General features: G+C 42.7%; 1 protein-coding gene across 1 annotated transcript in view; it reads right to left on the bottom strand.

Moving 5' to 3' along the window:
* Positions 1-16,530, bottom strand: part of LOC104303092 (ethanolaminephosphotransferase 1) — a 43,641-nt gene extending 27,111 nt beyond the window's left edge. Inside the window, exons 1-4 of the mRNA XM_009903675.2 lie at positions 16,251-16,530; positions 8,540-8,608; positions 3,281-3,389; positions 982-1,056 (exon numbers count right to left, since the gene is read on the bottom strand). Of these exons, the coding sequence (XP_009901977.1) occupies positions 982-1,056; positions 3,281-3,389; positions 8,540-8,608; positions 16,251-16,307 (310 nt within the window). The 5' untranslated portion in view covers positions 16,308-16,530. The remainder of the gene's footprint in view (positions 1-981; positions 1,057-3,280; positions 3,390-8,539; positions 8,609-16,250) is intronic.

Here is a 16,530-nt window from a genome sequence, read left to right as displayed (position 1 = left end):
CATACAACAAAACTGCTGCTTCTGCTAATCATTATAGAGAGCTGTTAGGGAAATCTGACTGCTAGTCAGCTTCCAGGGCCAGCTGTCCTGGTGACTTTTAAGGCAAAAATAAGAAGAAATACTGGACAAAGTAATTTTGGCACAAGCTCACCACTTGAATAGAAATGCCAAGGCATTTACCATGCAGAAGGAGATGTTTGGGTAAGGGGATGCTCCCAGGGTTAATCAGGATCGCTCTACACCAAAAGTGACCAAGTATCCTTCCACAACACTGCAGGGTATAACATGCTTATATGTGGCCTGGCTCTATGCCTTCACAGTGCTGTACAGCCAGGGTCAGTGTTCTTAGAAATACAGTCATGGGATGGTATAAAAAGTAAAAATGGAATATGACAGTGAGGTGGAGGTGTTCTGGGAGAAAACAGCAACAGGAAGGAAAACCAGCAGTTCTTCATCCCTGTAAGAAACTGGAGGCCTGTCACCACACTCGCACCATCAGTCCTGACACATGCCCTAAGTACCAAAGTGCCTAACATTTTAAAACACAGTGCTGCACCCATTTCCCTTTTTCCCTGCCTTTCCCTTTATTTTCCCTGTCTTTGAAAGCACTTTCTGCTAATGACAGTGTAAGGGAGCTTCTCAAAATGTCATCACTGGGGACCAAAGGTTTTTATGAAGCCCAACAGCTGCTATGTAATTATTTCCTTAGTTCCTCTAAACCAATTTGAACTTCCAAGGGGGACAAGAACTACAATCAGGGAACCTCTAATACGTAACTTTAAATGCTGTTGTTTGAGGATTTTCAAGGCTTATGAATGGTTTTTGGTGTGGACCTCTTTTAATTTAACCTCAGAGAACTGTCATGGAGAGAGAATAATAATTTATCCACAATGCCTCTTCATCTCAGTATCAGCAGTAGTGAAGCAGTAGATACAACTATATGAAGATGTCAGACATGCAGACTATTTCCTTGTACTTTACCTAAAGCATAAGCACAGAAGGTGGTAAAAGCACTGAACAGCCACACCCAGGTGGGGACAAGTCCAGGACTGGTACCTGAAATAAATGGGGTAGTGAGTCAGGGAAGCTGTGGTTAACATCAGAGAAAGCCACCAAGGTAATCTACACATACATGTGAACAAGCTGCCACTGCCCAGCCAACTGCTTCAGACAGGTGGGAAAAATCATCAGGGAGCTCTACCAAAGCAGCAATGAGCATGCTTGAATCTGTTTACACCATAGAGAGAAGATAAAATAGAGGGGGTTTGGTCATTAAAAGACTCTAATTCTGCACAAAATGATGACAGTAACTGGGCACAAAATTTCACAGGTCATGGAAAACCTATCCATCTCCAAATCTGTTAATCTTTATGTAATACCTAAAGAATTTGGGGTTGTTTTAAATAGGCAGTTTTCAAGCATGATCATCATTATTAGCATCAATGTGGGGGGTGTGCAGCAATTTTACCATACAGATCCATACAGGAAAATGTTGTCCTTAGGCTGGGACAGATATGAGCACTTTATTTTTCCCTTGAAAATAAATAAATAAGTAAATAAACCCCTAAAAACTAAAACAAACCAACCAACCAACCCAAAACAAACCAACCCCACCCACTAAAAAGAAAAGGAAAAGAAAAGAAAAAACACAACATAAACACCACCAAAAAAACCCCACTAAAAATAATAAACAAAAGGAAAGGAAAGCTGAATTGGAGAGAGCCCAGGGTTCTGTAATTGCTCTGCTGATAGCAATAACCCAAGGTTACTCTTGCTCTAAAAAAGAAATCAATCCTTTTTCCAAAGAGCATTCTATTTAACTTAAACACAATCCATTAAGGACTAAACCAGCACTAAACTGGAAGTGCAAAAACCTCTCGGGTTCCTGGCACTCAGCACCAAACACAGGCGACAGCTGCACACAGAAGTGTGTCCTTGCTGAACAGGGAGATGCCAGTACCTAAAGCAGCGTCCTGGGCACCTTTCTCTCAATGCCTCCCTCACCTTGCCACTCTGAAATAAAGATGGCAGTTCCTGACTCCTAGCTGCAAGTTTTCAAACTGCAGAATGAAAACCAGCTGTCCAGGAAATTAAGCCTTCTATTTCTGATCTTAGGTATGGGTTTGATACACGATACCCAAAAGGCTCGTTAGGGTTGCATGAACGTTTTCAATCACTTGAGAAAATGATGGGCACTGTTCTCGTGTGAAATAGAGAAGGGGCTTGCAAACTACACAGAGGTCTCAGCTCTGACACACTTCATCACCATTTCAAACATCTTCAAGTTCACTGTGTGTCTGCTGGGAATGGGTCAGAATGAAATTACCCCATTTAAAGATCTCTGCTGGATGCTATTCTATTACAGGACTGCACTGATACAAACCCTAAGTATTTAAGGATAAGGTCAGGTAACTATGTAACACGCTGGTCCTGAAATCTCAGTGCTCATACAAGATTATTTTTGACCCCAAACTGCTTTATCAAATATCTCTGCCTCCAGAATCGTTGTGATAAATGTACAAACAGCTCACACCAAGGGTACCTCCTGCACGTAACTGCAGGCATCAGAAATTAAAGGCGGGGGGGGGGGGGAGGGGGGGGTGGAAATAAAGAAAAGCCCAAACATAATTGTTTCAGGAAATAAAAGTGTTCAGTCTTCACCAAAGTGTCCACATCAAAGAAAAGCAATTATTTGTATATCTCAATCACCTAGGAGATGCTTCTGCAAGCTCTAACAGCTGGTCTGAGAAACCCAGAAAGTGATGTCCCCTCCACTCAGGAGCAATCAGCTGCAAAAAGCTTTTAACTTGGTCTGCCATGTGGAGCAAATATGGGCTTGGACTTTGACAGTCATGATTTTAGGAGATATTTATTTAGAAGCTATTTCCTCTTTGTCTAGAAGTCTACTCCACTCTGGGGCAGAGTGGACTAATGAAAAGAATCATTCAGGCCTCTCTTTAGGTATTAGGAAATATGAAACCGATGAAAATTTTATGAAGAGCATTAAGGAGGTTGTTGGCTGTGTATTTAAGTCCTGGAACACACTCCACATAAGATGAGATAAGATGAACTTCAAGCAGCATATGCTGAAACCCATAGTGAGGGATGAAATTCAAATTTCCAATCAAATGATCTCAGTTTATAATGTCAGATCCTCCTACATGCACATGGAGCCTCCTGAGGGGGATGAATGGAAGATTCAAGCATCTGACACCTCCCTGGATCATTCAGAACAGGGAGCTCACTAAGTCTGAACAATTAACACCGTGAGGATATTTACCTGAGGCAGTGTAGTCCCAGTCATAAAAAGAGATTAGAAAATAATTAGCTAAAATCATGACAAATCCAGAGAATGTTAACAGGTTGGGAGCAATCCACAAAGGCACTATCTGTTAAAAAAAAAAGAGGGGGAAAAAAAGACAGAACAGATCTAAGACAAATCCTCTTTCAAATCTTCAGTCCTGTTTTACTTACATATTGAATGTGTTTTAGCAGGAAAGGAGAAGCCTGTACACAACACCAGCAATGTTCACATCTTTGCACATTTTCCCACTCTCAAATTAAAACACAGTTTTCACCTCTGAATTGTATTCTCAGGTATAATCCTTTTGCCTGCCCTGTGTGACTGCAGCAGCAATGTCATCTGAAAATGTTTCTTCCTCTGTCATACATTAGCTTTCTCCTCCCAGCCACCACGTGAGTGTGTGTGTCTCAGCTGAAAGAAGGCTGCAGCACCCCAGTGTGGTAACTCAGCATCCACCTGGCAGGGTTCTTTTTAAGGGCTCTATTCCCATGCTGTAACAAGGAAATTTTCTTCTTCTAAGAGACATCAATAATTTGCAACTCTAAGCATCAACAGAATTGGACCCTGAGTGCATTGCACTTTTAGATTCAGAAGATCTCCCTGTTACAAGCAGCTCCAGACCTCTCTAGATAGTAACTTACTGCAGGGTCTCCCTCTTTAGTCATAGAATCATGGAATGGTTTGGGTTGAAAGATACCTCCAAAGGTCATCTAGTCCAACTCCCCTTCAGTAAACAGGGACATCCTCAGGTTGCCCAGAGCCTTGCTGAGCCTGACCTTTAACATCTTCAGGGATGGGCCCTTGACTGCCTCCCTGGGCAACCTATTCCAGTGTCATAAATGATGCAGACACCATTAATACCTGTGACCTTGTAGGGTGCTGAAAAGGACTCTGTCTTCACCTAAGCCTCTAATTCTTTGTCCAGTTAACTGTTCTCAGCCATTCATCCCCTGTGACTTCAAGGTATTCCTTGCACTGCAACAGGGATCCTTTTGGTAGCACTTTTCCCTAGTAACACAGTTTTTCACATATAATTTTCTATATGATTTTTAGAAGATAATTCCAGGCATACTAAACCATGTCCCTCAGCACTGCCTCTCTGGGTCCTTCAGGGATTCAGCCACCTCCCTGGGAGCCTATTCCAGCATTTTAGAACTGCTTCCTTGAAAAATCTTCTTCTAATATCCAAGCTGATTCTCCCCTAGTGCAACTTGAGGCCATTTCCACTCATGACTCCAGGTCAAACACCACTCATCACCCACTCTTTGTCAGAGTTGCTCAGCTTTTTATGGTTCAGTGGACCAGCTATCCAGGGCATGTAATGTGCCTACTGACTCTAGGAAATAAGGACAGGCACTGAAGATATTCTAAACTGGTCTCTTTTAATCTAAAACATAGATCAAAACAGTGTGTTGAGGCAACTTGAGGATGAAGCATTAAGATGGATATACAGATGCCATCCAATGTATTGTTTTTAAATGACTGATTTCTCCTGTATGATTCATAATAATTGTTGACTATTAAGTGAGGTGCAACAACTGTCTGCTTTCTAATTAGGCTCATCATTCTATATAGGCACAATGTCATTATTAAGTTATTACAAGAAGTAATTTATGCTTGCACAGTGCAAACAAGACGAGGTTATTGTAATCCACTTTGTTGCTAACATCATGCATTTTAAGAAGGAAGCCACCAAAGGATGGTTTGTTTTACTTGCAATCCCTTTGGCTAGTAGACACACCACAAAAAAACAGTTACAGGAGATGGATCCTCAGGAAAAGAGCCTCTCCTGCAGTCAAACCCCTAAGCACACTCTGTTGATCCTTATCAAACTTAATCTGTCCAGCTACTTGGGAAGTACTCCAGATGCAAACCCCCTTTTCTTCTATTTCATACCCCTTTCTCTTTTGGTTGGCATTATGCCACCATCACCTTATTCCAGAACTCAAAAATTACAGGATGGAAGAGATTAACCTATTAAACATGTTGGAGAAACACAGCCTGAATTACCAATAGCCTATAGAAGGATACGTTCCAACCTTTCTTCTCTGATTAACAGGGAGCAGAAGTCTAATACATCGACACACTCCATGATTACTACAACTGCCAGGCGCCACTGGGGAGAATCACATCTGCTCTCTGGCCAAGCCACCATATCCTGGAACCTTTTAAAAACTTGTAGTCACACAAATTACTAACCAATTTCTGCTCTAGCAGGTCTACAGCCATTCATGCTAAGAGCCTTAATACAAACAGCAAATGTTCTAATATAATCCACTGTCTGGATACTGAACAGTAAAGTACACATATTTATACAAAGCTCTATTCAAACTTGAAATATTCCTTAACTAAGTCACTTGAGAGCACTAAAATTCTACTCATGCTTAATTCTAGCGATAATCAAAGTTCATAAAGTCAACAGAGGAGGAGTTAATTGACTTCAGTGAAGCTGCCACACACCTGCATATCCCAGTGGGGTTTCCTCCTTTTCCACTCATTGTCCTGCACAGATGTGATTTCTCATGAATACAAATAGAGGGGGAATATTCAGTTTGGGTAGCAGCTAAGTGTTACTATCCATTAGCTGTCAGAGAGCATGGCTGTCCTTTTTTGTACAAAATGGAAATCTTAATTAAAGGCAAAAGTATGGGGCATTAAATTAATGGCAGATGAAATACCTATAGCTGTATAGCCAGAGTAGTTTTAAATACCATGCAGAGAAAGCTAATTGTTGGTCTTGTTTCATGTGACCGTTGCTCTCGTTTGATACAAGGTGCAAAAGCTGCCTCCAACAAGAGATCTCAGAGCACTCCAAGCCCATTACAGCATCCAGGCATGAAAGATTAACCTTCACTTTCTGCCTCAGCACCAGAATTAACATGCTTCTGAAGCACATCCATCCAAAAATCAGAGTCAAACTGACACAGGCAGATGATACAATACATAAGGAAGATGTCCTTGGAAGAGGAAAGAGGGGAAGGGAATGCTCATCAGAATTTCCAGGGCAATTTCTATCATCAGTACACAAATTCTTTGCTTTCCTAGCATCCCTACTACAGGTAAATGAGCTGGGGTATGGCAACATGTTTTCAGTTCTTATTTCTGTCAACATCCCAGCTCATAAATTCTCACACATTCTCTAATGTCAGGTACTTGTTCATCCCTTATAAGATAGGAAACATATCATATAATGAATGATGTCTCATAACACATCTTCCAATAAATTCTGTGTTATGGAACATTTAGAAACTTGTGTTGCAATTAGGACTAAATTGACATATCAAAGGCCAGACCCAAATCCCAAGCCTCTGTTATCTTTTTTTCCCCTTTTCTTCTTTTTGGCTTGGCTTTGTGGATTTTAGGCTGGGGTTTTTTTAACTCCTCTGGAATCTGGTAAAAGTAGTCCCTGTGGAAAGTTTATTTTCACCAGATTAGAAGATAATTGATTTGCATCTGCAAATAGATGTATTAGGATGTCTGAACTGAGAGGAAATCCCAGGTACCAAGCAGCACATTTGCACTGCCCAGTTCTGATTGAAGATGTTACATGGAATGTCTCTTCTTCTTCAAATATTAATTATCCCAGGTGTATTGTATCTCCCTATTCCAATGTACAGTTCTATGTATCTAGAAATAAGATGATATACTGTAAATTGCAAATTCAATATTGGTATCTAGATAACACAATATTATAGCCTAGATAGAAGATGAATGACCATGGATCACCTAACCCAAAGTTCAAGTGCACAGTAAAGCCTCTGCTCATCTCTCATGTTGGGACTTCAGAGTCCTGTGGGGGACTTTTCTACCTCATTGTTTTCATTCCCATCAGAATATTGAGGAAAACAGAGTCTCTGGACTGAAGTATTTAATTCAGTTTCACATATTTTAATTGCTTTTCTCACACATCATGTTCAGGTTGGTTTTTAATTCTTGATAGGTGATATGGACACTTTCATGAAATTATGCTGAGGTTATGAACAGGAGACTGTGATTTTCCTGCTATATCATAGAATGGTTTGGGTTGGAAGGGACCTCCATAGGTCATAAGAAGGTCTTCACAGAAAGAGTGATTGGCCATTGGAATGTGCTGCCCAGGCAGGTGGTGGAGTCACCAGCACTGGAGGTGTTTAGGAGGAGACTGGATGGGTGCTTGGTGCCATGGTTTAGTTGATTAGATGGTGTTGGATGATAGGTTGGACTTGATGATCTCTGAGGTCTTTTCCAACCTATTCTATTCTATTCTATTCTATTCTATTCTATTCTATTCTATTCTATTCTATTCTATTCTATTCTATTCTATTCTATTCTATTCTATTCTATTCTATGTAGTCCAACCCCCTCTGCAGTAAGCAGGAGCATGCTTAACCAAATCTGGTTTCCCGGAGCCCTGTCAAGCCTCACCTTGAATATCACCAGGGATGGAGCCACAACTGCCTCCCTGGGCAACCTGTTCCAGTGTTCCACTACCCTTATGGTAAAGAAGAATAAGCAATACCTGATTTATAGAACCCAAAGATGGCAGACCCAGCAGCACTCTGCCCACAAACATCCTTTCTATGTTTGTATAAAGGTTTGCTTTCAAGGCTGCTCCAGTCCAAAGACTTCCTCTAAAGAGGCAGCTGGAGAAGTCTGTGCTTTCTGGGTGATCAATAAAGCTCATCTTTATTTGAGATGTAGCCTTTTGTGAGGGGTTTTATTTTTAAAACCTGCAGCTCATCATACATTCAGGAGATAGCATCTTCCAATCGTTACAGGGAGCATGGTAACCGCTCTCGTTTCCAGCTTCTTAGAGAAATGCCTCACTCCCCCCAGCAAGTGCCCTTGGGAGAAAATGAGACAGCACTTGCATAAAATCCTGTGCACAGCACAGAGATAAAGCCATGCTGTTGTTAGGTGGCATATGCTGCACAAGAATAATTTGAACTAAGCAAACCCTTCAGTGTCTGCAAAGCTGTTTAACGAAAGAGGCAACAGGGAAAGAAGTGAAAAAGAAGGAGATGCCTTTTGTACAGTGATCAGGGGGGTTAAAAAACACCACCTTGTTTTTCACCTCAAAATCCAAACAGCTTCACTTTATATATAGCCATAGAACCTGTAATATTTGTTTCCTTTTACATAGATGTCTTCATTTCAGCTTTATTAATCGAGATGTATTTGTACAAGAAATATATGCTGCATTTAAAACCAATTCCTACATTGCCAGGTGATGTTTCTAATAAACAAAATTCTTACCTTGATAATTTTGTTCCAGATGGGCTGCATAATATACACAGATAAAGGATTTGTATCCACAGCACTGTACTGGGAGGGAAGAAAGCAAAGATGTTGAACAAAACATGGAACAAAGCATATTTCTCCATCACTGAATATCCTTCAGCTTGTAAGAACAATCACTCTAAGGGTGGCTGGTGTAAATACTGAGGCTGAGGGAGCTGGGGTTGCTTATCCTGGAGAAGAGGAGGCTCAGGGGAGACCTTATTGCTCTCTACAACTACCTGAAGGGAGGCTGTAGACAGGTGGGGGTTGGTTTCTTCTCCCAGGCAACCAGCAGCAGAACAAGAAGACACAGTCTCAAGCTGCACCAGAGGAGGTTCAGACTGGATGTTAGAAAGAAATTCTTCATAGAGAGAGTGATTGCCCATTGGAACGTGCTGGCCAGTGAGGTGACAGAGTCACCATCATTGGAGGTGTTTAGGAGGGGACTTGATAGGGTGCTTGGTTGCATGGTTTAGTTGATTAGGTGGTGTTGGATGATGGGTTGGACGCAATGATCTTGAAGGTCTCTTCCAACCTGGTCTATTCTATTCTAAGTACAGTTTAAAAGCACTGGCCTGATTTAATTGCCTTGCTACCAACTCTCTGCAGTAACACAAAGTTTTAGGCTGGTGAAATGGCAAAGAGTTCTATAGTCACATTTTACTTTTAAACTCTTATTAATTTTAGCTGATGTCCTAGAAGACTCTGCAGCTCTATCCTTGTCATGCATTGAATACTTTTATTTGCACTACCAGAGGCTGAGCAGCAGTTCATTGCCACTGTGTAGAGTAGATATTGCATGGTCATAAGTGGGATATTATCTCAGAGGTACAAGGCTTTCCACATAGCAACACAGTTACAATCATTAGCATGGTGCAAATGAAAGGTGATGTTATTACAAAGATAAGCTCTAAACCAGCCCAGTTCATTACAGCAATAAAATGTCCCTATTGGCCAGGCCTGTAAAAATATTGTGTATTTTATTAATCCCAGTAGGTACACATCTGCATCTTTCTGAACAACATGTTTTAGCCCAAGCCACTCTGAATTGTTGTTGTCTACTTTCTCCTCAGAGGACAGCATCACATTTTATCCTGCTTTCTTCCAGGAGAAGAAAAAGCCAACCAATCTAATTGCTTTAAATCATTTTCTTTTCTAGCAAATATAAGAGATTTCTGTATTTTCTTAAATGGAAATAGAAGAGATGGTGGTGGAGTCACCATCCCTGGAGGTGTTCAAGAGGGGAATGGACGTGGCACTTGGTGCCATGGTTTAGCTAGTCATGAGGTGTTGGCTGACAGGTTGGACTTGATGATCTCTGAGGTCTTTTCCAACCTTATTGATTCTATGATGTAGTTTTCCAATGTAGCTCTGTAGAACAGACACAAACGTAAGACACAGTCAGCTTTTTGTTTGTTTCAGTTTCCCAAGTCAAGCACCAAAAATCAGAATAGTCTTTGTTAAAAAATAAAAGTAGAATTGCAGCCAGTTTCTGTCTACCCAGAGACATTTCAAGACCAGTCATGCTTCATCCTGCTCATTCTTATGTCTGTGGCTGAACCGTGGTGCTCTGGGTAGGGAAGGAACGTTCAGCAGATGTGCAGAAGAATGGAAATTTGCTCCTCGTCAGTAATCTGTCTTAGCCAGACCAAAGGAAACACCCATGGAAAAAGCACCCTGCTAGTTTTCTTCATGGCACAACTACAACTTGACAACTAAAATCTCTTACACAGTTCAACACGCTGCTCTGCCCTGCAGAGCCTCACAAGAAGCCTCAAGGCCAGGAAATCCTCAGGGTCTTAAAGTTCATGGCTGCTCAGAAAGGCAAATTACTGAGTATGATGCTCACATTATGATCAATGAACATGAATGTGAGAGTGCACTGAGCCCAATGTAAAAAAAAAGTGCTGCCATTTGCTGTTAAAGAATTCTGTCATTTTCTGTCCTTAAAAGACAAAAGTGGAGGATAAGTCTGTTGAAGATTTGTAAGTACACGACTGATACAGGTGTTAAGCGTTCCCCAGCAAACACTTTCTGCACTAGAAAAAGGGTCTTGAAGGTCCTTATGCAAAGGAGAAGGGCTTGGATTAGTCAGAAAACTTCTGAAGTTGTAATGTTTGGGAGGGAACAGCAGTAGTGAGGGAATAGGGAAAATGGCATTAATCTTACTCCCAAGATCAAAAATGTTTCTGTCCTTGGCTGGCTGGTTGGGGTTTTTTTCCAAATACCTTTTATTTCCTTGAAAGCCATCTGCTTTCCCTCTCTGAGTAAATAATGGTTTGTAACAGTGCTAGAAAAGACAATACAGACACCAGACACATGTACATGTTGACTTGCATGGCACACACAAGATATGCTTTTACCCTGTGCTCCTGCATCTTAATTTCCACCCATGGGATCCAGCACAGCCTCAAGTCTGTACTGGACAGCTGTGCTAGGGGGAAGAGGAAAGATGAGAGGATTAAGATGATGAGAGTGGGGGGAAAGGCATAAAGAGTAGTAAAAGTAAGAGCAAGGAAAGAGAAGTAATTGAGAAGAATAAGAGAAAGAAAAAATGCCAAGGCATTGGTGTCCCTGCACAGAAGATGAGGTTAATGGGGGTGGTATTTTCACTTTTATGAGACTCAACAAGGCATACAACACTTTACATCCAAAGTATTTGTCCCAAAAAAATGATCTAATGAAGCTCTGTAAATCCATGGGTGTACTCAAACCCATGCACAATTACACCATCATTGGGAAAAATGTCCTGCAGCAAGTAATATCAAATGCAGCATCTCTGCAATGTGATTTCGTTATCTTGTGGGCTTGTTAGCATATGATCTGCAGAAAGAAAATAATGATTACAGGGCTCTTGACATGCTACATTGTGTCAGCTAGCATTACAAGAGGATGAAGAATAAGAAATGGTGTGCATGCAAAGATGGTCTGTCAGAATTACCTAACGCAGCTGGCCTATGACTCTCCGGCACATCACCACAGTGACAGCAAATGTAAGGGTAGTGAATGATTTGGTTCATCCATTTCAACTACTTTTTCAACAACTTTTAATTACAACCCCACTCTTCTAATCCAAAGTAATATGAAGAAGACTGCAAGATTTTATTTGCAGAACAGAGGGCTGTTGACTCACTGCCTTTATGTAAGGTGGAAAATGTTAGTTTTCACTGCCTCAGGTGTACAAGGGCTTTATTAAGCTGAGGTGATCTGAAAAAAAGACCCAACAACCTAACTGCAGCAGATAAAGCTGATTAGAAGTGCTTTCAAACAATGTTTTGAAGTGAAAATTAGGGGGGAAAATATACCATCTGCAAAACCTCTATGTAATAAACATGTGATGTGTGCATTCAGTATATAAAAAACTGTCCATGTGCAATCGTGGACGGTATTAATAGCCTCCCTAGAAGCTCCAGATAAATAAGCCAAGGAAAGTCTCCTGCCTTAGAGTTTCTAAATCCTGTCAAATCCACATGCTTCTGCAGTGAAAAGCCACATTTCTGTTCAATCAATGTCAGCAGAACCCATTATGTTTTGACATCTTGCAGTTAGAGCATGGAAATGCATAAACACTTAACAGAAATCCAGTCTTGTATCTGGACTGATCCTGAACTTCCAGAAAGTAATTATCTAGATCATACTCAACACACTTTGAGCCAGTATGAGAAAAACAATCAGGCCTTGAAATGTGAGTATCATACATCTGATCTTGTTTCTCTGACCTACCAAAATGAGGGCTGGCATGTAATTTGAGAGGTCTTCTAGCCTTCACTTAATGCAGGATCACATTTAGCAGACATTCAGGAAGCAGATCAAGTTACCAGGAGGTAATGAGCCAATTGCTTGCCATAAACGACCACCCTCGGCAGGTTAAACTAGACCACAGTATCCAAAACTTTGCCAAGAAGCTGTCACTGTATATTAACATTCAGCACTAGAGTGTAGGTCCTCCCTCAGAGAAACTGAACCATTTATTAAGACTGATGAAATAACCCCTATCAACACAAGACTGACGTAGCATCCACCTTAAATTTCCCTCCACAAAGCCAGAATTCATGGATTGTCTATTTTAAAGGGGCATGCATGACAACGAACTGGTTTTTAGGCTCTTACTCCACTCAGACTATTTCTTACAGATCATCTTTTCTAAGCCTCTTAATATTCCTAATGCCACTCTGTGGGTTGTACACTGTGTGCCAAAGAAAGCAGGATAGGTTATTCCTGCTGATACCTGAGCAATACATCAGGAATATATGTAACCCTTTGACATACCTATGACACTTGACACTTTAGAGCTTTTTGCTCTTTAACAGCCCCAATGCTGCTGACACTGATCCTCAGGCATCTTTTTTTGCAGTTTGGTGTCTCTTATTTTACATTTGAAATGTTGATTTTCCTCCCCTCTAAGCGCTGTACTTTGCTTATTTGGTTTTTTTGGTAGTGATTTCTGCCCATTAGATACCTTTTCCAAGAGCATTTTAAATCGTAAGTCTATTCCTCAAAGTGCTTTACTATCCCAAGAAAATTTTACTAGAGTAATCTCCCTCCTCTTAATTAATCAAAGTATTGAACAGCAAGAGCTGGGACACTGAGACAGCTCTGTAGGTAAGATCCCCTTTCTCAGAACCTCCTGTTTGACAGAGAACCTAAAATTATTCTTTAGAACAATGTGTTTCCATTTTACACTGATTTAATCTTACCTCTGAGACTGGGGGACAATGTCAGAAGTCTGACTGAAGTGAAACCACATATACCTCATTTACTGGCCCTTGCCATCCTCCACACAGCTACTTACCCTCTAAAAAGTGGTTTAGAGTGTAGAAACTGTGGACACAGCAAGATGAAAATGTGGAACCTTAGACCTTAACTTTTAATGTTATCTCTGATCACTTCAGTCATATTTTTCAAGACCTGTTCTCTGTAGTGTGTTTCCTGGTGGACCCGGCTCTAGAGTACTGTGCAAGGACACATAGGTTGGGCCTGTGGAGAGCTGAATAATCTCTGACAAGGATTTATGAGCACATATTCAATATTGAGCTAAACCAATGTATTGCTTCCAGAGCTGAAGCTTGCCTAGGAAGCTGGGTTGGGGCATCCACCTCTACTATGTGCATCACACTGTAGCATTGTGTTTGCTCTAGTGTCAGTGGCTGGATATGGTCTGCACTTTGCACAGTTTATCCACCAAAATGATTTGGGAGCTGATCATAACACAGCTTAAAAGGGTAATTTGTGTTATCAACTCCTTCCATAAAGGTAAATTTAGCCTTAAAAAAAAAAAAAAGAAGGAAAAAAAAAAAAAGAAAAGAAAAAGTTTAATTTTCACAGAGATGAACTCATTTCTCTGCCATGAATGCTGCAATTGTATGTCTCAGGCACTGTCTGTCTCCTGCTCGCAGCTGGAGGAGGGCCTTGGCAACAAAACCAGTGCAGCTCTTTGCAGAGGGAATGGCAAACCTAATGAATGCAAAGACTTCAGCAACCCTTTAGCATCATCATATCCATGTACATTATGCTTCTGAAGGAAGTTTTCCCCAATGACCAAGCTTTGGTTTACATCACAGAGTGACCCCAGAGCACACCAATTGCATCCTCTCTGGAAAAGCCTAAACCAGATGTACTAGGAACACAAAAGTACACCAAATACCTGCAGTCCATGGTATTGCACTGGAAAGAGTTCACTTTAAAACCTTCTGAAATCCTTGTAGCATAGACACTGAATACTGAAGGACTAGCTATTTCACTCTGCAAATCTATTCCCATTCATTCTACATGTTAATGGGGATTCAGAGATCCAGTTTTCCTTTTTTCCAAAGCACGTCTGAGGCCTGGGAGGTGGTGAGAAGAAAGCTATGATTGTGGTAGCAGCCCTGGGCATGGGAGGGTGAAGAGGTGGGGAAGAGATTGTGGCAGTGATTAGTGCCTCCTTGCCTGTCCTTTTGCATTTTTTGAGGACTCAAACCCATTGTAAGCAGCACTTTAGGAACAGGCAGAGCTGCCATTGCCTGCTGTGTCCTCCTGAAAACTGGTGCACCAGGAAGGCACTACAGACATGCCACCAGCCAAGCATCCCTGACTCCACACAGCTGTACTGCTCTGGGTGTGGTCTGTGTCCTTTGATTTACCTATTTATTTCCAGGATGTTCCACCCCTGCACCACCATGGATAATAGAGAACTGGTGACTGATTTCACCTTTCTCAAACCTGTAGGCACCATAGTTTTCCAGAACATAGTTGAACAGATACTTCTCAAGTGTGTTGGCTGATTCCTGTGGTTAACTACCCAGCATGCTACTACTTTGCAGTGCTCCCAAGAAGCCAAAGTAATTTTAATGTACTCAGCTGAAATGTTTTGATACCTGATTCTGTCTTTTGGTAATCATTTGCCCTGCAATTCAGAAGTACTACACAACGCTTACAAGCTTTAAAAAAATATATGTTATTTTGATCCTTCCCCATCTGTACTTGTTTGCAGCTACTTTCATTCAACTGATAAGAATGTATTACACACATTCCTTGTACTAGGAACTACAATAATAATGTCTGGTTGTGCTAAAAATAGCTTTTTATTTTTCCTCCAGTGCTCTCAGCCTACACTGCAGCTCCACTGCTCAAGCACAGGCCTGTGCAACTTACGCCCAGTGGCCAGACGCAGCTAGCAGCATGTTTTATTCCACTCACGCAGGAGAGGCACGAACAGGTTGGTACACTGTAATAAGCTTCTGTGCTGAACAAGCTCCTGGTAAGCAACCTGGAGCTGGTTCCTGAAACCACAGGTACTCCACAATTGCTCACCCCGCAGTGAGCAGGCAGAGCTGCTGCTTTCAGGAAGGGCTTGGTAGGAACAGGGAGAAGCTGTATGCGCTGGTTGGAGGCCAGGCTGGGAGGGTGCATGCTAAAAGCGAGGCAAGAAGCATGGGGAGCTCGGGGTTAAGGCTGCTTTGGAAAATTGAACATGGGGGAAAAAAAGGTTGGGTGTTGTGCTGCTGGAAGCTGGTGTATTGCCTGTGATTTACCATGGTGCAGGGTAAGCGACCAGGGGGGCATGGCCCATCTGAGCCACTTGCACCCCAGCTAAAGCAAATCTGCACAAGTCCCTGAAGGGCACTCATGCTTTCCTGGGAACAAAACCTAGGTATCTCACAAATCTCCAACATAAGGCTGGTAAATCAGAATCTCTTAAGGATCCACCCATTCATTTGAATTCTGCAGGGTTGTTATTTACAAACATGAGGTTTAGATCATTTTTTTTTAAAGTGAGCTTTTCTCCTCGTATTTATTTCCCAAAGGCAAGGCACCCCTGCGTGTGAAGAATCGCACGGAGCCGGACAAGCGCGGTCCGCGCACACTGCTGCAAGCACCGAATCACTCTGACCCCATGCTCCTTTAAAATGCGCAGGGCTTTTAGAGATGCTGCTGCTCACTACACCACAGTTAACTTTATGAACACCCAGTTCCCATCGCTGTACTGCCCGGATTAGAGGGTGGCACAGGGCACCCTGCGTGTGCGCCCTGACCCCGCGGCACAGGTGGCAGCCCGTAGGGACGGCCGTGGCCACACACACAGTGGGACTGGGTGCCCAGCAAGCAGCGAGCTCTCAGCAGCCCGGACGCGCTAACCGGGAGGAAGAGCCGCAGTAGGGGTCGCCGTGCCCCCCGCCCGCCCCGAGCGCCGGGGTCCGGCCGTTACCTTGTACCGGCGGAAGCCATCCAGCTGCCGGCTGCTGACATACCGCCACCGCCACATCGCCCCGCCGTGCTCCGCGCCGCGCCGGGAGGGAGGGAGCGAGGGAGGGAGACAGGGCGGGAGGGAGGTGGCTCCGCGGCCGCGCCCCTCGGGCTGGAACCTGCCCCCCTTCTCTCTTCGCTGCCGGGCACCCGCGGGGCACTCGCGTCCCGGCGCGGAGGGGTTACGCGGGGCCGGAGACCCACGGGCGGCGGCCTCTCTCCGGGCGCCTTTCGCCTGCCCA

Source organism: Dryobates pubescens, chromosome 3 (assembly GCF_014839835.1).
Source record: "Dryobates pubescens isolate bDryPub1 chromosome 3, bDryPub1.pri, whole genome shotgun sequence".
Classification (NCBI taxonomy): domain Eukaryota; kingdom Metazoa; phylum Chordata; class Aves; order Piciformes; family Picidae; genus Dryobates; species Dryobates pubescens.
The sequence above is the reverse complement of the archived record's forward strand: the minus strand, read 5'-3'. Positions and strand labels throughout refer to the sequence as shown.